The sequence below is a fragment of the Palaemon carinicauda genome, chromosome 7, assembly GCF_036898095.1.
Source record: "Palaemon carinicauda isolate YSFRI2023 chromosome 7, ASM3689809v2, whole genome shotgun sequence".
Classification (NCBI taxonomy): domain Eukaryota; kingdom Metazoa; phylum Arthropoda; class Malacostraca; order Decapoda; family Palaemonidae; genus Palaemon; species Palaemon carinicauda.
This window is the reverse complement of record NC_090731.1, coordinates 80,422,677-80,448,220: the sequence shown is the minus strand read 5'-3', so window position 1 is coordinate 80,448,220 and position 25,544 is coordinate 80,422,677. Positions and strand designations below refer to the sequence as shown.

Here is a 25,544-nt window from a genome sequence, read left to right as displayed (position 1 = left end):
TATGGAGAAACCTAAGTGATAAGAAACAGTACACTATGTCTGTCCTTAACCATTTCTGTCTCATATGTAAAACCACGGATGGAGACCAGAAAAAATGGATAGGATGTGAATGCAATAGATTCTACCGTAAGAAATGTGTGTATATAGTGATAGGCATCACTGATAATAAAAGAAATAACCTATATATGTTTTGTACACACTGTGTAGGTGAAGCCGGACAAGCCAAGTTATATATAACAAAATTGAAGGAAGATGTGAAGCTGGGAGAAGAAGCCTTGAGCGAACAAGACACGAGAATAGCTGAATTGGAAAACAAACTTGCGGACCTTAGCACACACGCAACAAATTCCACCCAGACTACAGACCTCACTGAGAAAGTTGACATTCTTGCCAAGATTATGGACTCAATTAAGGCAACACTTCAAACATTGATGGACCCAAAACCAGAAAAAAAACGACATTTGCTGACAAAGTTAAGGAAAAAATATGTTGGTAATTAAATTAACAAATACAACAACTAAAATTACAGAAAAAAACACGAGGTTGAACAGGCACTTAAAGATATTCCTATATTTAACAAGATGTCAACTACAAATGGAAATGTTGTTGTAAACTTTGCAAACAAAATGATCAGAGAAGAGGCGGCAAACAAAATTCAGACTTTGGTGGCTGACACTGAAACGAGAACAATTGGGAAACTAAAATAAAAAATAATGATAGGCAATGTGTATAATGATAAAGATGATGTAGTAAATGCTTTAATTCAAAGAAATCGTTGCCTGGACCAAATCTAAAATATTGAAGAGAAGATAAGTGTAGTCCTGAACAAAAATGCTTCGGGTGGGACCACCCACTATGTGGTGAAATGTGATCCTGAAGTTTGGAGGGCTATTCATGATAATGGGGACAAAGTTTTGTAACAATGGGGTACTTATAACATAAGTGAAGGATACCACATGATCACCTGCTACCACTGTCAGAGGTATAGACATCTTGAAAATGATTGCAAGTCTAAGAATGATGATAAAGTCTGCAGGAAATGTTCAGGAAAGCATTCCACCAAGGAGTGTAATTTACAAATGTCAAAGTGTATAAACTGCACAAAGTTAAACAAACCAAGTGACCACATAGTAAATTCTAGAGAATGCAAAGCTTATGACTTGGAATTGAAAAGACTTGCAGAAAATACTGATCATGGTTACTAAGGATGTCATAAACTGTGGCTATGTAAATATACAATCTGTAGGTAATAAGACTATTCAAATTCGAGAATTGATAAACGAGAAATATTTGGACATACTAGCATTCTCTGAAACATGGTTAAATAACTTGGACAAGGCAAAGATCACTGAAATAACACCTCCACACACACCTACTTTCACACACCAAGAGAGGGTAGGTCAGGTGGCAGAGTCAGACTCTTTAGTCATGAAAGTTACTCAAATCTCAAAATATTGAAAAGAACTAGTGTAACAAGCTTTGAATATTTAGAAATAAAATTTACGCATAAAAACAGAAAAATATCCTTTGTAACAGTTTACAAACCTTCGAGAACAAACACTAGTATTTTTTTTTAAGAAATCGGTGCTCTCATTGAGATGATTATCGTAGAGAAAATAGAATTAGTTATTTGTGGAGACTTCAATTTTTGGATAGATGACGCATCAAATCCTGCCGCTCTGGTATTTAGTGAGTTATTAGAATCACATCGACTAGTGAATAATGTCGACTGTACAACTACTTTAACTGGGCATATGTTGGACTTAGTTTTAAGTAGTGACATGAATAATATTGTATCTGATAAAAAGTTGATGAGAAATGTACTATCTCCCCAGTGCACAAACTTATTACATTTAGTCTACCTCTACAGAAACATGCATTAGTAAAGAAAATAAACTTAATAGACATAAATCAAATTTTTCTCCTACCGTATTTATTGAAGAACTTACAAAGAAAATAAATGATGCTATCAACATTCCCTGTGATCATGATGACCAAAGTCTGTTGGGGGCTAAGTGTGTTAACTGTCTTAGGACCACTTATAATAAAGTGAGTAAAAGCGAATATGATACCATATGCCCACCGATGGAAAAGACTATAATTGTAAAAGCCCAATCTCCTTGCTTTCATGGAGAGACTTTGGTGAAAAAGAGGGAAAAAGATGCAAAGAAAGAAAGTGGAATAGGTTAAAAACTGGAAGTACTTGGGTAGAATACAAAACTGCTATACGTCAATATAACTACCTACTGAGAAGGAAAAAAAGTGAATACTATAAGAGAAAGATCCTCGAAGCAGCAACAGACATGAATAAGTTATATCGTCTCCTAAATGGTTTAATGGGAAATGTAAAAGAAAAGAAGCTACCTAATGGATACAGTGACCAGGAACTAGCAAATAATTTTCTAGTATTAAAAAAAAAAAAAAAATTAAAATATAACCACGTCATTTGTAAATATACTCAACATCAGATTAATAAGTTTTAACAACATAACACAAGATGACATCACCAGGATTACCATGAGAGCAAAGAAACCAAACTGTGCGATTGATCCTATGCCAATATCTGAAGAAATTGGAGAGAGAAACTTTTCTAGTCTACCCAAAATAATAATGAGAATAGAAAATGCAAGCATTGATGAATGTAAGTTTCCCAAATCTGAGAAAATGGCTATAGTCACACCAGTTCTGAAAATGCACTCTACTACCAGGAATTAAGCTCATATACCTATTTCGAATCTATCCTTTGTTTTAAAAGTGCTTGAATATGTAATTCTTGAACAACTAGTCAGTCACTTAGATGTAATAGAAGCTTTGCCTGACAACCAATCTGCTTACAGAAAACTATACTCTACGGAGACAGCCATCTCCTCTGTTGTAAATGATATGATGGAAACGATGGATGGAAATAAATACGGCATTTTAATAGTGCTCGATCTCAGTGCTGCTTTTGATACAGTTGGGCATGAACTGCTACTAAATGATCTACGGTCCGTCGGCGTTGAAGATCAAGCTTTCAAATACTTAAAAGACTACTTAGTTGGTAGAAATCACTGCGTACAAATTAGAAACTCTTATTCATCATATGAACCCTTAAACATAGGGGTATCCCAGGGGATTATACTTGGCCCAATCTTATTCTACATCTATACTATTGGTCTATCGAAAATACTACAAAGGCATGGTGTGAAATTCAAACTATTTGCAGATAACACAATTTTTATTTCTCCATAAATGATATATATGACACTACTGAAATTCAAACCAAATCCTTGATAGTATTAGAGAATGGATGACATTTAAACAACTATAATTAAATGAGAACAAAACTGAATTCATAGTGGTGGGTAAGATAAACAGCGTGAGATATTTGGGTGATATTCAAATGAACATAAATACTGACTCAGAGTCAATATCTAGTAAAGTTCGAGATCTAGGTGTAATTCTTGACTGTAACCTGCCTCTCAATGCCCAAATAAATAATGTAATAAAAGCTGCTGGTTATCATCTAAGAAATATTGTGTTATAAAAAAAGTACCTGGACGAAAATTCTGTAAAGAAACTTGTGATAAACTGTGTTATTACCAGGATTGACTCAGCAACTCTATCTATTACAATTTACCAAAAGTGCAACTTAAGAAATTACAAAACATAACAAACAGAGGAGCAAGACTGATAAAATGTATCCCACCTAGGGAAAGGATCACCCCTATACTAATTGATCTACACTGGCTGCCAATAAAAGCGAGAATTGAATTTAAAATATGTACAATAACTCACCAAGTTATCAGAACCGGTCGTCCAAAATACTCAAAAAGAATTGCTACATATTGCGCAGCCTACAAATTGTGTCGACATGAGAGAATAGTTACAGATGGCTTCAAACTATTGGAACCTAGATATATGTCTACTGTAGGCTACAGAGTCTTTAAATATACGGCCCCGAGACTATATAATAAGTTCCCGCGAGACATTTGAATGATTGAAGACATTAAGGCTTTCAAGATGAAACCAAAGACTTTCCTAGTTTATCAGTCATACAACAGTGACGATTTAACAGTAAATGAACAATACGGGATATGAAACATTAAATACTCTGAACGAACAAAGTAAAACGACAGTGAAGGTCCTATAGAGAGTGGGGTTCCCCTGCTGTATGGGACTGGAAAAGCAGCCATCAAAGCAAAGCAAAAATCAAACAATTACAGTGCAGTAGTTAACCTCTAGAGTGAAGAAGAATTTTTTGGTTATCTAAGTGTAGTCATTTGCATAAGAAAAAAGGAGAATGTTTAAAGAATAGGCCAGACTATTCAGTGTGTGAAGGCAAAGGAAGAGTGAGCCGTAACCAGAGAAGGATCCACAGCAGTACTTTAGCATATTCAGTCAAAGGACCCAATAATTGGTGGACAGTCACTATCACATATCTGGTGTTAATAAGAACTGTAATTTATGACCTGACACAAGGATAGCTGTGGTGCCTGCAGAAGCATAGTTTGTACATTAACTATTGGGCAACTAAAACATGGCCTAAAGAGGTCTTTAGGGTCAAGCAGATGCTATAATTATTCAAATAGTGAGCCAAAACGCAGTCTTTTTCTTCTAAGATCCTGTGTTAAGTACCTGCGATACAGGGTGATTCTAGTGGAAAGCATTGTTTGTGGCAAGACCATGGATATCATGAGCCCTGGGAGAGACCATGGTAGAAGCTTCTTTCCACGGTTTGAAGACCTCATAATAGTCTCCTGCAGTCAAAGAGACATTGTATTTTTGGTTACTCTTCTCCTTTCATTCAGTGTCGACAAACAAACTGGAGACACCTGGACGAAAGATAAAGTCTATCAAATAGAAATGTAGAGATGGACTACTCTAACAGGACATAGTACTAAATCCTCTAAGTTATCAGTCACCAACTTGAGTGATGAAAAAGAGTCAAATAGGATGTCACAAAATGGTGAATTTTAGGTCTTGCGGGAAGCTCCAGTTGCGGCCAGACCTTCAATATCATAATTCTTGGGAAGGGCCCCAAAAGACATTTCTCCCAAGGGTTTGAAAGCTCTCATAATAGTCTTTCTGTACGTGTCTAATGAGTGGTTATTGCAAACTGCTAAGGTTGTGGTAACACTATGAGTGGCATGGGCTTTGGGAGGGAAACCCAGTCGACTCTTCTCTTAAAGATACAAGATCTCATAATCACTTTTTGTGACCAGAAAGGGATAGTGATTTTGGATAAGGAAGGACAAGCAGCAAACAGCAGTCCTCTGAAGGTATAATCAAACTGTCCTTACAGGACAAAGTAACAAACTGTTCAGATCATCAGTCACCTCCTTTAATGCCAATATTGTAAAAGAGTAAAATTTGGTATCATTAATACCAGGATTTTGGATCTTAGCAACAAATTCTGGTATGAAAGTAAATGACATATCTTTTTTCTTCCTGGAGTGTGAAATAAGATAAGATACCAGTAAGTCATATAGCTTTTTCCCTCTTATTGATGAGGCTAGAGCTAGAAGGAAGAGTTGTCTTAGTATTAAGTCTCGATCTGAAACCTTGCCGAGGGGAGGAAAAGTTCTTGTGAAAGCCATAGTTGCCACAATACCACGTATATCTTTTGCTTTGGAAGGGTCTACATTGGACACTTTTCCCAAAGATCAATATTCTCTTATAATTAGCAAGGATAGTGTTCTATAATGGCACAAGGTTCTGTAGATGACACCAGTCACAGAGGTGGGGTTACTTTTCCTAGAAAACCTTTATGGAGGACTTGCAGAGGGATCTACATGTTACTTCGGAGTCAGTCTCATATAAACCTTTTTCCAGAAGAGGTGCTGGGTAACATTCAACTGTGAAGTGATTACCAAACTGTTATTGTAGCAGAATTGGCCAATCTGGAAGATCCCTTGGAACTTCAATGATTAAACCTAGAAAGTTCGGTTACCACACCACCTGGAGCCATTCCTACCCAGACATCTTGTGAGACTCAGATCTAGTTTAGGATCTGAAAGATTAAGCAGAACAGGGGGAAGACATAAGTGTTCGTCCCGTCCCTGGGGAGATGGACTCCATCTGAAACTGAACTGGATAATATGGTGCCAATTTAAAATTCAGGTAATTAGCAAGAGCAAACCTATCTTAAGTCGAGGATCCCCAAAATATGGGAGTTTTCTAGGTACACAACAATTCAAAGACAAATCTGAACCAACTATAGTCCTAGTCTGCTCAGATTGCCTGATATCATGTTCCTTTCACTCGGGATGCAGAAGGCAGTGAGGTGAACGACATTTGTCCATGCCAAATGTTGCATCCCTACCACCAAGTAGCAAAGGAGGTGAGACAGTCTCCTTGCTTGTAGACATACATCCTTATAGTCGTGTTGTCGCTCATCAACACTACCAAGAGACTTTTGATGGTTACTGTAAAGTGGGGCAATACTAGATAAGCTACTTTCAATTCTAAATACTTTATGTGGATCAACTCACCTCCCTATGACCATGTTCCTGACACTTGTTCCTTCCGAAAGAGAGCACCACATTCGGTGTGACAAGAGGAAAAATGGCGGGTATGGCTTTGCTTTCCATTTCCTCTCAAAACTCTGTTTGACTTGGCATAGGTTTAAATTCGCCTGTAGTTACTTCAACTGTTCAAGGGACAAGCCTAGCAAAAGTTAATTTAGTGCTTCTATTTCTAGATGAAAAGTTTAAAGGGCATATGTTAATCTCATAAAAGACGGGAAACTTGTTCCTGTTACATCAAAATGAGTTCTTTCTGTTCGTGAGATGGCAGCCTCGTGTCTCGCGAGCGAGATGGGATGAGATGGCAACATGTGCATTTGGTGCGTTTACTTAACGACGTATGACAAAGGTAGTGTAGTCAGTAACCGCACAAATATTTTGTTGCTCATTCCTTCCCTGATGCGGATAACAATCACACTTGCTTGCACCTGAAAGTGAATGTGGCACTCTTTTATGAGTCTGTAGGCACAGAGGTAACATTACACTTGCACTAGGACAATATGATCAAGTCTGTAATTCCAGGTGAGGTCTATCTAAAAAATCTGGAAAAGAAGTCTTCCTTTGAGTGAATTTGGCTGCATCCTTTTGAGGGGAAGACTTACTTTTAAGACCTCTAGGAGTCAAAGGAAGATAGGAAGATTAGAATTGTCATGAGTGTGAGTAGGAGGATAGTAAGCTTCTTCTAATAAAGCTGCTTCTATACCTGGCAAAGTACGCTGATATGATACCTCTTAGTGCATTGTTTGCTTAGGCGTACATTTCGGCAATAGTTTTAAAATCCTCATTGGAGAGTATTCTTGCTTCACGGAGAAGAAATCTCCCTGATCTGTAAAACCTGAACAAAAATACCATCTCCCGAGTTAATTGCACTCATGGGGGGAGATGGAGACCTGTTAAGGTTCAACAGGGCTTGCGAGACTCATGTAATTTGTAATGTGTCTTGTTCTGTTTGCAAAAGAGCTAAAAACTAAGGATCTACATCATTGTGTAAGATATCGGGTTCACTAATCATAATAGGTGATAACCCATCAACAAAATCATGCACAAAAAAGCTGTCTCATTGGGGTATTGGATTTTTGGGAAACTCCAATATGGGTGGATCTTAAAAACAAAGGTCAAAGGTCAGTAAGGGAGACTTCTGCTTCTTGTTTTCAGCAGAGGAAGACTCAGAAGGGGAATGATGATCTGAAAGAGAAAGGCCAGACCTTGGGAAAGAAGGCTTCTGCTTTTTGCATTCAGCAGAGGAAGATGCAGAAGGGGTGCAATCCCTCTTAGTTTTCTTCTTCCGATGACTACCTAATTTCTCCCATTGAGAGGGAGGCCAATTTCTTCAAAATTCCCAGGTTGAGGTAAAAGAGCACCGCTTACCATGACAACCAGTAAACAAAGGATGGGGCTCTTCTTCCCTCAACTCATGAAGAAGTCATAATAACTATCTCTGAGACCTGGGCTGGTTCTCATATTCACTTGAGAAACACACATAATCACAAATGCAATGAGAGTAAAGATAAGATAAAAAAGGGAAGCTGCATCTGATTGGAATGGCAACCCTGATATATCTAGTCTCTAGATCCTGAGAGTCAGGAGCAGAAAATGCTGATGTTAAATGATTCAGTCATTTACTAGATGTGCCAGGTGTTAGATCTAAAAACTATTTAATGATGTGCATCAAGGTATCTCTATTTTAATTACAGAGGGGCATTCCCAACATATGATGTGCACTTCGGGGGTCCAGAAAGACATCACCAACAACACAAAACATCCCAGTCACCTGATTATGGGGAGGTTCTCCAAAGCCAACAATACTGTAGATAAGACTCATATCTTCCTAAAATATGATGCTTCACCTGGTCCCAAATGCTGATGAATCTGCTATTATTATAAATGATGAAGGATCTGAATCTAGGCCTAGATCCTGACGAGACTGGTTCCTATTTAGAAATTTATATGAAACTCTTTCCCTTCTCTGGAATCTCTTCCCGTTTATGGTGAGATCCTGACTCGTAAGTGGATGATAATGACGGAAATCGGTCATGTTACGCTCTGTTAAAATAGAATTGTAATGACTGTGAAGAAAGAAAGGGTTTAAACTCCTTCTTAACCAAGGAATAATGAAAATTAGATCTTTGAAATTTAACATTATTTCTGAGCTAATTGGAGTTTTTCCAGAACTTTCCACTAACAAATTATTCATATTCATCTTATGGATAAAGTGAAAGAGCTAAATCCAAGTTGTTCAAGTGAGAGCTGGTAGGAGATATGGAAAAAGGAGATATGGTTTTGCACTCCTCTTTTCTATCATTTATCAATATCATTCTTAAAAGTAACAGTCAATTAAACAGCTTCTGGAGAAAAAGCAATATGAACATCAGGGGAGGTTCATAAAAATAATAATTAATTCTGAATGTGGAGTTTTTATTGGAGTGTGTTAATGTGTCAGTAGGGTAATACCACCTGCACATATAGTTAGTCAATTGCAGCAGGCTGCAATTGACTAAATATAATCCTAGGATTATGTGATGTAATGAGTATCCAACTGAGTAGGAACATGGGTATAAAGTGCCAGTCTTTTACTGTGCTTTGATATGTAAATACTGTACATGATCATCAACATATTTATCAATGTCTAACAGTTGCACTGATGAACAGGATAAGCTTTTATAAACTAATGAGATTAGGAATAAACCAATGGGAAGTTACAATCATAATAAAGATTAAGAATAGGAACACCTACAAATACAATCATGGCTTGGGAACGATTGGAGAATATCATTACAAAGAAAGATGTAGCAAAGCCATGAGGGAATTAAAAGCTGGCAAACAGATTGAAATTTCAAAGAAAGATAGTTTGAATGGATGATGCAAAAGGTTAAAGACTAGTAGTTAGAAAAAGGAAGATACGGAAGTGGCTGGATACTGATGAACAGAATGAGAAAGCAGGAGCAAGATCACAGAGAATGGAATACATGATGCCTTGAGCTAATTGAGAAAATTCATCTGATTATATAAAGAGAAAACCTGGCTTCTAAATATCAATGATTTTGCCTACATATACAAAAACTTATATATAACTATCATCGATAATCTGCATTTAGATAAAAACAGTGATGTCTGTTATATAAACTCCACACAAAGAAATCTAATAACAAATTGGAAGCAATGCAGATAGTCAAGGTGAAGTTTTACCTTATCTTTAATTCAGTAATTCTGGACATCAGTTCGGCCTGCTTGGCCAGGTTTTAAGACATCAGCCAAAGTATTGTAGTTTGTAATTTTTAAGACTATATATGAAACATTTTCAAACTAAATATGAAACAATTATCTGTTTTACCTTCCTTCAATTTCTGCAAAAATATTAAGAAGAGCAATTTGCAGTTCTGATGTTGTATGTGCATATATTCGATAATTGGTCTCAATAATCAGGTTTCCTTGTTTGGTGGTATCGATGTTGTCCTATAAAAAAAAAAATATATATGAGATAAAAATTCTATCTTGCTATTCATCAAACTATATACAAAAGAATTCAAACTATATACAAAAGAATTTGAACAAGAAAAAATATATATATAAGAACCATTCTCTTGTAATTTGAATCAGGATGGTTTTTAATATCAAAGTTGACAACAAAAACTTACAGAAAAGAAACATGCAATAAAAGTTACTTTTGTATATACACTAAGAGGGTAAAGAACTTGCAAAAAATAAAAAATAAAATACACAAAGCCCTCAAAATACATATATCTCCACTAACATATAAATGGTTCAATGAGATAATCAACGATGCCTAGAAAGACATAAGCACCATTAAAGAAGAAATGAAAAAAAAAAGACATGATATACCACAGTATACCATAGCCTAATTTACTTAACCATAATTTCCCTGATAAAGAATTAAAGTACTTAATTCAGGATCCAATATCTTTCTGATAGTTCTTTCTTATGTTTTTTGTATACCTCATTAATTCTGTCCTAATATTGCCCTCGTTTAGCTATTCTGACCCTGCATCAATTATGGACAAAAAGATTTGGGTGTTTGAAAACAGAAAATTTCCCTTATATTTGATAACTGCATACAATTTTACAAGCATACCTAACTGCAAATTGCACTAAAGATACTCTGCAGTGTCCCTAAAACTAAGACTGCATTGTGTTTTGAGTTTGACTAGCTGCCCATCTTCTCATTTCAGAACAAATAACTTTGGTGAGCCAAATAAGTTTGGAAGTCTTAGTGATGTTGTAAACTAATTCATACCAAAATTATCAGGAAAAATCTGATATCAGGGTCTACTCAGCCATTTGATGGGATGTTTTTCTGCATGCAAGTTATCTAACAAATCTACAGTAATTCTAATTTAGGGAAGGAATTGTTACATTCCCGGCCATGGTTTAGAGAAAAAACCACACGTCTTCTTGTCTTGATTGAACTTTTATTACGTTACCAAAGTACAAAGTTACCTCATTACCTCAAAATGATACACAGTGGCGCAATCTAGCAGCATATAAATATATAAAAAATATATGCGATCATTCCAACACAACCACTTGATTGCATATTACACCTTATTACAACATATATATATCTTCAATACACTTATTTGAAAATAATAAATAACAGAATATGAATTTTATTGAGGTCACTAAACAAAATTATTTGACTTTCATGCAGTCATATTAGTTCCAGCCAAAAAAAAATTTGTTGAATTTATCCAATTTAAATTTTGTAGTTGATTTAGTGAACATGTCTCCTACCATATCATCTGTAGTAGTCCAGCAGATATGTCAAAAAGATGTTCACTTCCGGAAGAAAGCATGAAAATTTGTATACAGGGGTTTTTAAGTATGCTGAATTCATTTCTAACTGGATCCACGCTGGCAAACCAAGGGGTCCTACTCAAAATTAAGAAATCCAAAATGGCCGCCCTGCGTAATGCCGATTTTGCTATTTCATCAGAACATTGGTTCTTTTTGATCTAGAAACATGATCTTAATTTGGATATATAGGTTTTTAGGGTCAAGAAATGCAATAAGACTCCTTAAAAAAACATAAAATGTAATTTAGAACAAAATTCAAGATGGCTGGCCTCTATGCATAATGCAAACCAGTAAACTATTTGTCTATTCGGCATATAACTACTTTATTCACCTTTTCACTGTTATTAATAGGTTTTGGGACAAGAAATTCAATAAAGCATTTTGATTCCTATAATATGTTCACCAGTAAAAGAATCTAGTTACAGTTTAAATAAATTTCGATGAACCATTGAAAGCAATATTGTTCTTTCTCGTAACGCACAAAGAATAGAGATGTACACTTGTAATTTTCTTATTATATTGGGAATATACATTGGACAAATGGTTTTACTGAAACAGTATTAAGATGAAAACAAAATATTGAAATGTTTTATAAATTTCAAGAAATAAACTTAATCTAATCTGTCAATGGCCTCTTCACATTGTCCACCACAAAAACACAGCTGTGTGCACGGGAGGCTTGCTTTAGCACACTGACATCTTCCTGTGCACCGCTTTTTACAGGCACACTTAATGAGTTCTCTGCAGCCCTTTGATGCTTCTGGCAGGGTACTCCATAAGGGCACCCACATTCTCTCACTGTCAAGTGTCCACCCCCACTCAGAAGGACTCGGAAGTGTTGGACTGGCTTCCAATGCCTGACCCCAGATGTATCCAGCTTGATAAGCAGCACGCTTTACATGTTGTAGAAGTGCTGCACGTGACAGTGGGATGTTTTCCAGCTTCGAATTACAGTAGGAGAAGAGGTGCTTCCTGGCTTTATTTACATCAGTGAGTTGCGATGTGCGAGAGTACAGCAGAACCATATATCTTTCAAGTTTCTTCAGGTCCGCTTCTGTAACTTCACGTGGAGTAGCAGACAGTCTTTGAAACACTTCAGTGATTTCTGGAAATGATTTCCATACTTCCCATGCAGTCTTCTTACCGACAGAGCTAAATGAAGACACCGTGTTGCATCCTGATATGGCATGCATGAATGGGAGGCCTCTGCAGTAATCATTGCCAAGCTCACTAGCTATGACATGTGCTCCAATATACCGAAAGTGAGTACCATGACCAAATGCTAGCCAGAGTTCACAATCTTTCATGCTGATAGCTGTCACAATGGCTAGAACTAAGACATCTGTGTCAGTCGCATGCACCATAATCCTCTTCATGTTATTGCTGTAGGCATGGAAGCAGTGAAGCATCATTCGGTAGTCTGCTTCTTCATGAGTGCATGGTTGAAGCCCAGAAACATCAAGTGTTGAGGAGGAGGCAACATTTTGACATTTTGTTGTGACCAGCATCTTTCCTAGCACTGTTGATTCAGATTTGATCACATTGGCTAGAAATCTAAAGAGTTCCACCTTGTTGCTGTCAACACGCAAGAAGCTTTTCCAGTTGTGAGGAAGTCGTGTTTTCTTGGAAACCCGAAGAGCTTCCCCAGTACCTCGATGCTCTCTGGTGTGTGCTTTAAGACTGTCGTCCTTATAGGCATCCCACACAACATCTACTCGAGCCACATGTTCAAGTTGCCTCTTGAGATAAGGAACAAAGACACACTCTGCATAGTCTTTAAATGTTTTCACATTTGTTTTAGCAGTCTTGGGATCCAATGTGTGGACGAGAGCTGCCCCATCAAATATCTTCACATCCACATCAGGTATGCTCTGTGGTCGTTGGGCTAGTGGTTCTAAACACTTCAGTAATTCAGCTTTTTCTCCAAGTCACATCATGTTATTTTCAGCCAGCGACGGTGGCCAAGAGTGGTTCTCATGCTGGAAGAAGATGTCCAATTCTCCATTTCATGCTTGGCAAGAGATGTACATTCTGGAAAATAGTTGCAGGTCACTCTTCATGTTTGCCAATTTATACTTCTTCATTGAGGGCACCTTCCGCTCTCCAGACTTGAACAATTTAAGATTGTTCTTTGGAACCGTTTCATAGAGTGCCTTCTCCATCTTCACAAGTCAGGAATCAACAAATAAAACAATAATTCAATGAGTTGTTTACCCTATATGTTAGGTGTTTAAATAACCATTTACTGGTTCTTATTTTGTCTACAAATTATAGTCAAATGTAACCAAATTTCTTGTACTTAAGACCTATATTTAGCCATAAGATGCTATGTGCCACACAGAAGAAAAACGTTTAACTAGATTGATATTTGCATTACCAGCAGAAAGCAGCCATTTTGGATTTTGCTCAAAATATTATTTTATGGTATTTTAGTGTAACTCATTGAATTCCTTGACCCTAAAAACCTATAAATCAACACCAAGATCATGCTTCTATGTCAAATAGAACCAAAGTTCTGATAAAATATAAAAATTGGCAATTCGCAGGGCGGCCATTTTGGATTTCTCGATTTTGAGTAAGACCCCTTGGTTTGCCAGCGTGGATCCGGTTAGAAATGGATTCAGCCTACTCAAAAACCCCTGTATGCAAATTTTCATGCTTTCTTCCGAAAGTGAACATCTTGGCCATTTTATTTGACATATCTACTAGACTATAGGACAATATTTGAGAAGAATTCTTCCCTCATCTATTTCAGTGCGAATGAAATGATACTTAATATCAATATGTTTTGATCTTTGACGTTTTACAGGATTTTTGGATAATGCAACTGTACCTTGGTTCTCCTCATTAATACGAACAGGTTCAAACTGACATGCTAAATCTAAATCATTCAAAAGTTGCCTAAGATAGAAGCCTTCCTGAATGGCCACAGTCAATGAAATGTATTCTTCCTCACATGTTGACAAAGCTAGAGCTGGCTGCTTTTTTTTTACTTCCATGACACTAATGGCCCTCTTTCACTCAAACTGAAACAATAACCACTAGTACTACGTCTATCATCAGGTGATGATGCCCAATCAGCATCACTGCGTCCTACAATGTGTAACATTTAATTTTCACTGTTACTAAAACAAAGTTCATAATCCAACGTGCTATTGAAATATCTAAAAACATGTTTTACAGCAACCCAGTGGTCTTGTATTGGGTTTGACAAATATTGTGATAATTATGTGACTATCCAACATAAATCTGGTCTTGTACATGCCATAGCGTATATCAAACTACCGACAGCTTCATGATATCTACTATCAGTCAACGATTCACCTGAACATTCTATCTTTTGTTCTGAAGGTGTATGTCTGGCTTTACAATTGGACAAATCAAACCTTTCTAATATTTTACACAAGTACCTTCTCTGATTCATCATAATAGTTCTTTCACATTGTTTGAAATCAATGTCAAGAAAATGAGACAATTTTCCTAGATCTTTCATTTTGAACCTGTCTTTCAACATTTGTTTTACACTGTATAATAGTTGTTTGTTACTTGCTGCAACAATCAGATCATCAACCCATACAAGTATGGTAACCATCTCATCTTGAAAATGTTTAATATAAACACAATGATCAACTGAGTTTTGCCTAAACCCTTTTTCAACCAAGACTTCATGAAAAAGACTATTCCACATTCTACCTGCTTGTTTCAAACCATACAGTGATTTCTTAAGTTTGTAAACCAATTTACGACCATTAGGTTGTTCAACCTCAAAACCTTCTGCTTGATCCATATATATATCGCAATCAATTTCCGCATTTAGATACGCAGTTTTTACATCCATCTGATGCAGAAACAAATAATTTTGTGCGGCTAATTGCATCAATACACGAATTAATGTAAAGAGAGCTGTTGGAGCAAATGTTTAATTATAATCAACACCTTTTACTTGGTAGTAATCTTTAGCCACATGTCTAGCTTTGTAGATTTTATTACCAACAGCATCATCTTTCATTGTGTACACCCAGTGTCCCCCACTGCTTCTCTGCCTATAGGTAACTCTGTCAAAGTAAAAGTATTGTTTTCTTTTAATGAGTTCATTTCATCCTGCGTAGCTTCTTCCCAATGTCTACCTTGATCAGAATCAACAGCTTCATTGTAAGTCTGAGGAAAAGCAGACACTCTGTAACAGTAATCTATACTATATAACACTTGGTCTTTGTTATCAACATTACTTACATACTCGCTCAAATATGCAGTAGGTTTTCTTTGTCTAACAGGATATCTAAGCATTTCATCCTTTTCCTCTTTTGTTCCCTCATTTGCTTCCAAAATACCAGGGTGGTGTTGCTCAACTACCTGAACATTTTGGCCTTGATCTAGTGGTTCCCTAACAACTTTTTCATTAGGAACTACGTCATCAAAAATATCATCAGATTCATTAATAGTTTGGCTTTCTTTCTCCTGTTTATTTGACACAAATTTTACAAGTCTATATCTCATGACTTGTAAAATATACTAGAAAAGCTGGGCTACCCTTGTCGTATCCTATAAACATTCCTTTTGAACATCTATAATCTAATTTCTTTTTGTCTCTATTATAAACATAACAATCTGATCCAAATACCCTCATGTTTGACAAATCAGGCATTATTCCTGTCAAGGAAAAGAAAGGAGTTTGTTTTAAATGATCATTAAAGCACCTATTGCGAATATAAGCAGCTGTCTTAACTGCATATGGCCATAACAACTTTGGTAACTTGGATTGAATTAGCAGACACCTTCTCATCTCAAATGGAGTTCTCCAATTTCTCTCAGCTGTAGCATTTTGGTGCAGCAAATATGGAGCAGAATTTTCATGCCTAATTCTATTATCAATAAGTACATTAGTAAAATCTTGACATGTAAAATCTGGCCCGTTGTCAGACCTTAGTCTGACAAAAATTTCTTCAACGCAGAAGTTGCATCACTTTTGTTTTTCAGGAAATACACAAAAATTATCCCTCTACAATCATCTGTAAATGGTATAGCATATCCAAACCCTTCACCTGAAACAGCTTCTATTGGACCTGCTAAATCAGTGTGTACAAATTCTAAGGGAACTTCAGTCTTAGTATCACAGTTTCTGTTTCTAGTTTGTTTCATTTTACCTAACACACATATAAAGTATCACAATTATGAGGTTTATCGTCTGGATGTATGATTTTCATGCCCTTTGTTACACTTTCCAGCTTTACAATATCATAGCAGTTGCAATGTCCTAAGATTTTATGCCATTCTTTCAAATCAAAAGCATAATTAACACTATCAACATTGATATGAACATTATTAATTTTTAAGTAATACAATTTTCCACACTTTTCTATGTAAATTTTTATATCACTCTTATCAATGAGTTCGCCAGAATCAGGATAAAATATCACTTTAGCACCCTTCTCAGTTGCAGCTGGAACAGAGAAAATGTTCTGATGATACGTTGGGATGAGCAGCGTATTTTTCAGCTTCACATTATAATGCCAGCCATCACTGTCTATCATCTTGATCATGGCATCTCCTCTTTTCACTGCCACATTGTTGCACCTTGTTCCATCAGCCAGTTCAATAAAGTGTCTCTCTGGTTTGAACATTTCATCAAAGCGAGTAAATTTTGACTCATCAGTCAAAATATGCATTGTAGCACCGCAATCTACCAATAACATGTCTGGTTTTGGACTCGCTTCCCTTTTCATATTGCTGCACAACTTGAATATAAATGAGTGATGATCACCTGCAGTTTCTTCATTGACCAAACTGTTTATCCTCTCATTATACCCATTTGACCTTCCTTGACGTCTACACGTGTTGGTATTATGAGTAGAATTCTGACAGTTCGGACACCATCTTCCTTTCGGCTTGTTTATGCAATATGAAAATAAATGTCCTGTTTCACCACACATAGCATGCCTTGTTTCTCCAGTTAGCTACTTTTATAACATGTTCATTACCTTCTCTCCTCTTTCATGCTTCTGTATCTTTAAAACTGCGTAGGGCTGCTTTAAACAATGTAAATGTCTGCTCCTTTTCACTCTGAGTAACTACAACTACAAATGCTTTGTAATTGTCGGGTAAGCCTTTTAACACTATTGCTATCAGTAGACTATCACCAAATGTTTCACCTGCACTCATCAATGAAGTGGCCGCGGTTTCTGCTCGTATAATATAGTTTGTAACAGTCTCGGTTTCTTCTTTGTATAGTGATATGATACGTGGCTTACTTGAACCAGCATAATGTTGCTTGAGGATCTTCAGTGGTGTCATTCCATCGTCGACAGCATCCCTCATCACTAGTGCTAGACTTGTCTCGTCAAGAAATTGAATAAGTTCAGTAAATGCTTCCCCATTTTTCTGTGTCAACTTCTTGATCTTCCAGCGAGCAGACAACAGCTTTCAATTTTCTCAGTCTAAGGGATTTTGACATAGAAAATGACATAGAAAATCTATTTTTGAGTGAGATAGCTCTGTTGTCCTGATGAAAGTTCCTACAGGCAGCTTTCCACTTGGGATATTTCTGCGAGTGATATACCAGAAAATTTTACCTATCGATGTATGATGGGGTTACAACCCCCGCAGTGAATATTCTGAAAAATATCGTGTATGTAATAGTGACGTTTTTAAAATAACCACGGCTATCCTTCCTCGAATAGAGTTAACCTTGTCTCGAAGGATATGGGATAGGATTGGAGAAAGCCGTTACAACTCCGATACCAGTGTGTTACTGTAAACACAGTTGCTGGAACACCATTCCAGCAGCAGCCATTGTATGCAATATGGCCTCACAATGAAAATTAGGAGGGGATAAAAAGTAACGGGCGTGTCCATAAGGACAACATGGCTATCTCACCCAAAAATAGATTTTTACTATGTCAAAATCCCTCTATTGGGCTCAAGCCATGTCGTCCTGATAGACGTGTAGCAGACAATCAAAAATTCTCAGTTGTGGTATTTTGGAGTTTTAGCCATAGGGGTGCTCTTTGTGATAAACTCACTAATTATATAATATCTAAAGAATTTTTTATAATTAGTATTTAAAACTGGTTTGTTTTACCCTTACAAAAATAGTTATTTGGAACCAACGTCAAACTCCATGAGTGGACTCTGAGAGTTTTTGTAACCTATATTAAGGTTAGATAGCAATCCTTAGAGACCCACAACTGTAGAGGATGTACATTTGTAAGAACACTTACCAACTAAGCAATAGTCTGTAATAGGAAGTTAAAATATTTTTGGTATACCAGCATTTATTCAGAAACAGTATGTCCATATGAAGGAAACGCTAAAAGACGTACAATCCTGTATTATTTCCAAAAGCAATTAAATGTAACAGACTTGGTATAATAGTATTCATATTCTGTGTTTAAAAACAATAGATGTTTTACCCCAGTAACATCGTATGGAATAGGATAATAAAATCATTCTGTTCAGATAAAATAAGGTCACCTTTTGACTCTTCAAAATCAACATAGTTTATAACAAAATGCCAAGAACATTAAACCCGCACTATGTACACCGTAAAGGTCCCACACTATACAGTCCATAAGAGTCCATGCACAACACTAATAAGCTGGTTTAATCACACTACCAGACACCACAACAAAGTGTTTAATCTCTTTCAATTACCACAAGTAATGTTTGAAAAACACTCTCGAGGACTTACATCCAGTCTTGGCTTGCAAGCCTTCGAAGGACATATACTGGAAGAAGTTTAAGGAAAATGCAACTTTTCTAGGATCATAACCCGATGGAATACGATCCAGGTCAGCCTTTCTGATGAAATAGGTGAGTTTGGACCTTAGTTGTTTTAAAGAGAGATTAGATCCCGTTGTTTGTCCTTTAAAACAATGACCGCCTTTGAAGGTTCACTCTTTAACAAGTAAGCTTTAAGACATTCCACAGGGCATAAGGAAGCATCTTCCTTTATAAGGACGATCTTCTAAGGTCCCCAACGTTTCGTAGACAGTTCATTTTTAGCCAGGAATGCAGGATCTGGGTATAAGGTAACTTCCCCCAAATCCGGGAATTTGATGTGGCCATCATCCCTTGATAATGCCATAATCTCGCTGACTCTAGCACCAGAAGCCAAGCTAGTAAAACGATAAATTTTTCAGTAAGAGCCCTCAAAGAAGCAGAATGGTTATCGATTGAAGAGGCTAAGTGCTATACTTTATCCAAAGACCATGAGATGGATTTGGGGGGGGGGGGGGTAACATTCGGTTTCAGTTTAGCACAAGCCTTATGGATCTTATTGAACAGTTTGCTGTTGAGTTCTATATCGAAAACGTAAGCGATAAAATCTGGTTAGGGCTGATTTACATGAGGAAATAGTTTTAGAAGCCAGACCATGTTCATGAAGTGTGATAAAGAATGACAAGCAGAAGTCCATTGTAATCGAAGTGAGCTTATGTTTCTTTACAAACTCCAACCATTTCTTTCAAAAAATAAGTATTGTCTCTTTGTAGTAGAGGACTTGTATTCTTCTATGAAATCAATCCTTTCCCTCGAAACTCCACATTTTCTGATGACAGCTGGGACGAGAAAATCATGAGCTGAAGGTGTTTTGTTATCCATGAGGAACCGAAAACAGTCTACTGATGAACATCTTGGGACAGCGTAGGTGTCAGCAGAGGTATCTGACGAGGTTTGAGTTCCAGAACAAGAGGGTACCAATTGCTCTTGGGCCACTTTGAAGCCACTAGGAGAGCTGCTCCCTTGAAGGTCCATAATTTGTCCAGAGCCTTCATGAGGAAATTGAATGGTGGGAAAAGGTAAATGTGAGTCCACTGGTTCCAGTCCAGTGACATCCCATCTATCCCTATTGCTTTCGGATCTAAATTCGGTGCTACGTATTGGGGAAGCTTCTTGTTGAAATTTGCTGCAGTTCCGGGACTTGCTCTAGAAAGAAAAAGAATTATTTTTCGTTCAGAGACCATTCTGTTTCAAGAGGCTATAATCTTGACAGGGCATCTGCCGTTACATTCCAATCCCCTTCCAGATGAACTGCAGAAAGATGCCAATTTCTTCTCTTTGACAAAGAAAGAATGGCCAATATCACATGATTGATCTGTGGAGATTTCAAGCCCTGTCTGTTGATGCAGTGGACTATAGTCTTGCTGTCGAGAACTAACATGATGTGTGTTTCTTTTCGAGTTCAATTTCTTCAGACAAAGAAACATTGCCATAGCTTCCTAACTGTTGAAATGGAATCGTTGGAATGTGATCAACCACTGACTCTATATCTTCTTGTGAGGGGAATGACCCCACAAACCTCGTTCCGAGGCATTCGTGTGGATCGTCACTGATGGAGGATGAAATTTCACAGGGAAGTGTGTCAACAGGCTCTTGGCAGTGGACCACGGCTTGAGCTGTATGCACAGTAAACCGGGGTGTTCTGGCGATGATCTCTTCAAGCATCTGATGCCTTTCTTCTCCAGACTCTGCTGGCATCCTTGAGTCTTGCTTTCAAACTGGGGTTTGTAACTACTGCAAATTGTAGCAAACCCAAAGCTTGTTCCTGATGACGTCTGGTGATCATCTTCGAACGAAGCAGACACCTGATTGAACTTGCAATTTCCTTCCTCTTGAACGTAGTCAGAGAAAGGATATGCGACGTTAAATCCCAGTGAAGACCTAGCCACTGGAATTGTTGAGCTAGAGTTAACTTGGACTTCTCGAGGTTGATCTGGAAGCTCTGAGATCGAAGAAACTTCATAACTTCCAGAGCTGCTAGAAGACACTCTTGACTTAGTTACAGCCCATACTAACCAGTTGTCAAGATATACCATCACTTGAAGACCTTTGTTCCTGAGTTGCTGGACAATGGTCTAGACTAGTTTTGTGAAAATCCTTGGAGCTATGCTGAGCCCGAAGGGCATAGCTCTAAATATCTAGGCCTTTATTGCCAGTCTGAAACCAAGGAAGGGGAGAAGTGCCGACCTATCGGAAGATGCCAATAGATGTCGGTAAGAACTATGGAGATAGTGTGGGGCCCCTGGGGTAGTAGGGTTCCGTATTTGTTAGATCGTTAGCATCTGGAACTTGCTGTTCTGAATGAACTTGTTTGGAGGGGACGCAAAATAGCCACCTTTGAAAGTTCATGGATCTTGTGCAGTGGATAACTCCCTTCTGGAGGAGATCCTGCACATATTCTTCCAGAAGTGGAGTTGTGGGTTGGAAGAGCCTCTTGAACTTGCGGTGGTTTCTGTCTCCATTTCCAACCAAGTCCTTTTGAGACTATGAAGTGTGCCCAAGTGTCGTATTTCATCGATCCTTAAAGCGATAGTCTTCCCCCTACCGTAAGCTCTTCATTGTTGTTTTGAAGGACCTGTTCCTTTATGCAACTTGCCTCTATTTTCTCAGGCCCTAGATCGGCCACCTCTTCAAGATCTTCCACTTAAATTTCTCCCTCGAGCTCCAATGGGAGGAAATGTGGTAGTGGCCCATTCATAAATGGGATTAAAGGCTGGGGACAGTGCAACGTACTGCTGGGGAACCATGTACACCATCTGGGGAATAGTGGCAACAGTGGCTGTTGCGGCAGGAGAAAATTTTTTACCCTTAAAAGGGCTCCTAGGCTTCTTACCTTTGGGTTGAAGTCCTCCAGGGGTAAATTTCCTCTTAGGGAAAATGCCCACTTTCTGCATTTTCGGGAGCTGCCCTGTCCATGACTTCTTTTACCACATTCTGGGGAAATAAATCTTTCCCCCAGATGTTGGAGTCAATCAACTTTCTAGGCTCATGCTTAATAACTGCCGCTGCTAGGACGTGCTCTCTGCAGGCTCTCTTGGCTGAAAAGAACGCATACAGATCACGAAGGAAGGTAGCTAAATTTATCTTGGACAGAACAGGGAGGAGGTCAGATTTTGAATAGTTCCTAATTAGCATCTCAAGATAAGGCTGGTGCAACAAAGATGCTGCCAGTCTTTCTTTGGCATTCAATTCCGCTTTCATTAGGAATTCTACAATTATAGGCAGTCTTTCATTAGACTGCTTACCTCCGATGTCTCTATCTAGTTTGCCAACTGTGACAGTGTATTGAACATCTTCCCAACTGTCCGAGTCATTTGGGAGAGTAAGAAAAACAGGCTTGCACTCATCAAGCACTGGCAAAGATCTACCTTCCATTATTGCCTTCCTGACAGGCTCCAGGCAAAGGAAAAGACAATCCTTAGGAGCTACAAATGTAGTTTGCTTCCTCCGAAAGCAGAAAGTTAAGTATTAGCAAACTCAGCTAACTTGAGCTCCTTAACTAACAAGGATTGAGCCTTACCGGGGTCTAGGATGATCGTTTCCTCAGGAATTGTATCATCTCTAATAGATGCTTCAAAATTCAGCCTTACATAACAGAAGAGGTAGTTGCCAATGAAGGGGTAAAACTCTAAATTTGACACAGGTTTAGAGACCAAACCTTCATCAATGTGAAGGTACCCCTCACTCAGAACCATGTGTTCTGTGTAACGCCAAGGGATCTTTGCTGAACAGTCTGGAAGACTGGAGATTGGTGGAGCCTTGGCCTCCTGTGCTTGTTGAAGTGCCTCAATCTCTTTTGCTCCACATGAATGTTTTCCATGAATGCCCTCATGGATGCCATGAACTCCAAATGTCCCAGGAACAAGGGGGCAGTCGGAAAAGGAAGAGGAGTGGAAGATCAGGCACGTTTAGCAGATGCACGGGCAGGGGTAGGCAAGGAAGAAGTACGAGTAGCAGTATTTACCTGCTGGCTGTCGAGCAAGTCATCCTAGGCTTTCGTTGTCAGCAGAAGCTTTTCTTTTTCTGATGAAATGGAAGAGGTTGTTGACATGTTAGCATCCAGACGAATATCCTGAAGTGCATCCCGGACTTCGTCATCTACAAGATCTGGTTGTACCAACCGAAGTTGAACCGTTGGTATTTGATAACGTATACCATGGTCACATCAGCTATGGGGTACAAGAAATCCTTCATTTCCAATAAAGGAAGATATGGGGCCCCTTGTTGAGAGCTCCTCTGAAATTCTCTCAACCAGTGTCTGATGGTTTTCTGGCCCCACATTCTCTCATCTTGAGAAACGTTGGTCGCGTGGAAGCCAGTATGGAGGAGATCCTTGCATATACTGCAGTTAAACGGTTCCCATATAGCAAAGGATCCCTTGGAAACATGACAGTCCGCATGTTTCCTGCAGGTCTTACGACGGCAAGGCAGCTTGATCTGCCTGGTACAGGTTACCGTTGAACATTTCATGTCCTAAGCAACATGTAATGATAGAAAAATTTCAATGAGTACATTATTGACACATAAGATTTTTTATATCTTAATTTATAAAATATACAATATTTTAAAATAAAATGGTAAAATATAAATACATATATATACAGTATATATATATATATATATATATATATATATATATATATATATGTATGTATGTATATGTATATGTATGTATGTGTGTATATGTATGTATATATATATATATATATATATATATATATATATATATATATATATACATATAAATTATATATATCTATCTATATATATATATATATATATATATATATATATATATATATATATAAATTATATATATATACATATATATATATATATATATATATATATATACACACACCAATTCAAACAATTTCTACCTACTACTATCTACAGCTAGGGCTAAACTACAATGGAAGTTTATGCTAAATAGCTCTGAATTCTACAGGAATTTTAATAGAGTGGTAGAAAGGAGGGAAAGGAAAAGATTCATATCAATAGAACACTTTTTCCCGAAATCAGTCGATCAGACATCTTAATGTGGTAATGTCAGATACAGTTCGACCTAAGGGGGCAGTAGCTGTGCCCTATGGCGGCAGCTAAGTAAAGCCAACATGAGCCCTAGGTCTAACCTTTCCTTAGCCAGTAGGTGAGTTAACACAATGCTGTAAATAGGCAGTGTTAAGTCAGCAACCAGTAGACAAACCCTCCGGGAATATTTAAGGGCAAGAGGAATAGTATAGTCCATTAATAGAGGGGTCAGTTGGTAGGGCTGACTGCCACTTGCCTAGTTGTTCTTATTAAATTTATCAAAGAAAGGGGTTTCACCCAATGAAAATAATGAGTCGTTGGAACAGCCAGGATGCCCAGAATTGGTAAATTCGAGGAAAATCCTGAAAACTAGGATGTATCCAATCGATCAATTTGAAGGATAATGTTCCTCAGATATGATTAGAAAGATAATATATAACGACTGCTTGTTATAAGCTATCGTCCAAAATATGCTGGGTGAATTAAAAGATAGCCATGATCCTTTAATTATTCCAGCTATAATAGGAAGTTTGCCTACTAGTCTCAGAAGAGGGAAGGTAAACTCCTAGAGGTGGATATCAAGCAAGAAAGCTTGTTGTTCAAGGTTGTTTGATATAATGGGTAGGGTGACCTATTCATATGTCAAGTTACCAGCAAGGAAAAGATGTAGGTTAGGGTAAGAATGCGGCAGAAGTAACCGTTCGGGTTAAAAGTGCCAAAAACCCAGGAAGCCAGACCTAAAAGATGGTAGGAGGGTATGGTGTAGACACATCTGACAAGTGCAAGACGATGGCTAAGGCGGCAAGAGAGCATTCTCTTTAATAAAAGACAAATGGATCTCAGCCTACTAACATCTAGAGCCAATGGTATTCAAGCTGGCAGGTCTGGAAATATAGTAATGTGGTAGTTACTAAAGACTGGGAAATTCCGACTGAGCAAAGGAACCAAGGTTCCTCAGCTAGAGAGACATAGCCTAGAGGAGGGAGCCGCTTTCAAGCACGAGGCAACTCCTATGGCAGCAAGAGAAATGATCCCTATCTAGGGAAAATGTTGACACCTATGTTGTTTATCCTCCTCATGGATTTTGTAATTCATAGGATAATCGAAGATGGTGGAGAAGATTTGGACAGGATTGGTGATAGGAAATTAGCAGAACTAGAGTATGCTGATGATGCTATCCTTATTAGCAGAACACCACAGCATTAGCAATACTTGCTTACCAGAATGCATGAAATATCACACGAGGTTGGGCTGAAGATACATAGAAGAAAGACATAGATGATGAGAACAGAGTATGCAATGGAAGATGAAATATCATTGGAAGGAGAAAGGATTAATGAGGTAGAATCATTTAAGTATTTAGGAACTATAATCTCCAATACAGGGTCTTTAGAATTAGAGTTTAGTGAAAGATTGAAA

General features: G+C 37.7%; 1 protein-coding gene across 1 annotated transcript in view; it reads right to left on the bottom strand.

Annotated features, from left to right (window-relative positions):
- Positions 1-25,544, bottom strand: part of mrn (general transcription factor IIH subunit 4 marionette) — a 452,216-nt gene that overhangs the window by 81,349 nt on the left and 345,323 nt on the right. The window contains exon 7 of the mRNA XM_068376719.1: positions 9,838-9,959. Coding sequence (XP_068232820.1) covers positions 9,838-9,959 — 122 coding nt within the window. The remainder of the gene's footprint in view (positions 1-9,837; positions 9,960-25,544) is intronic.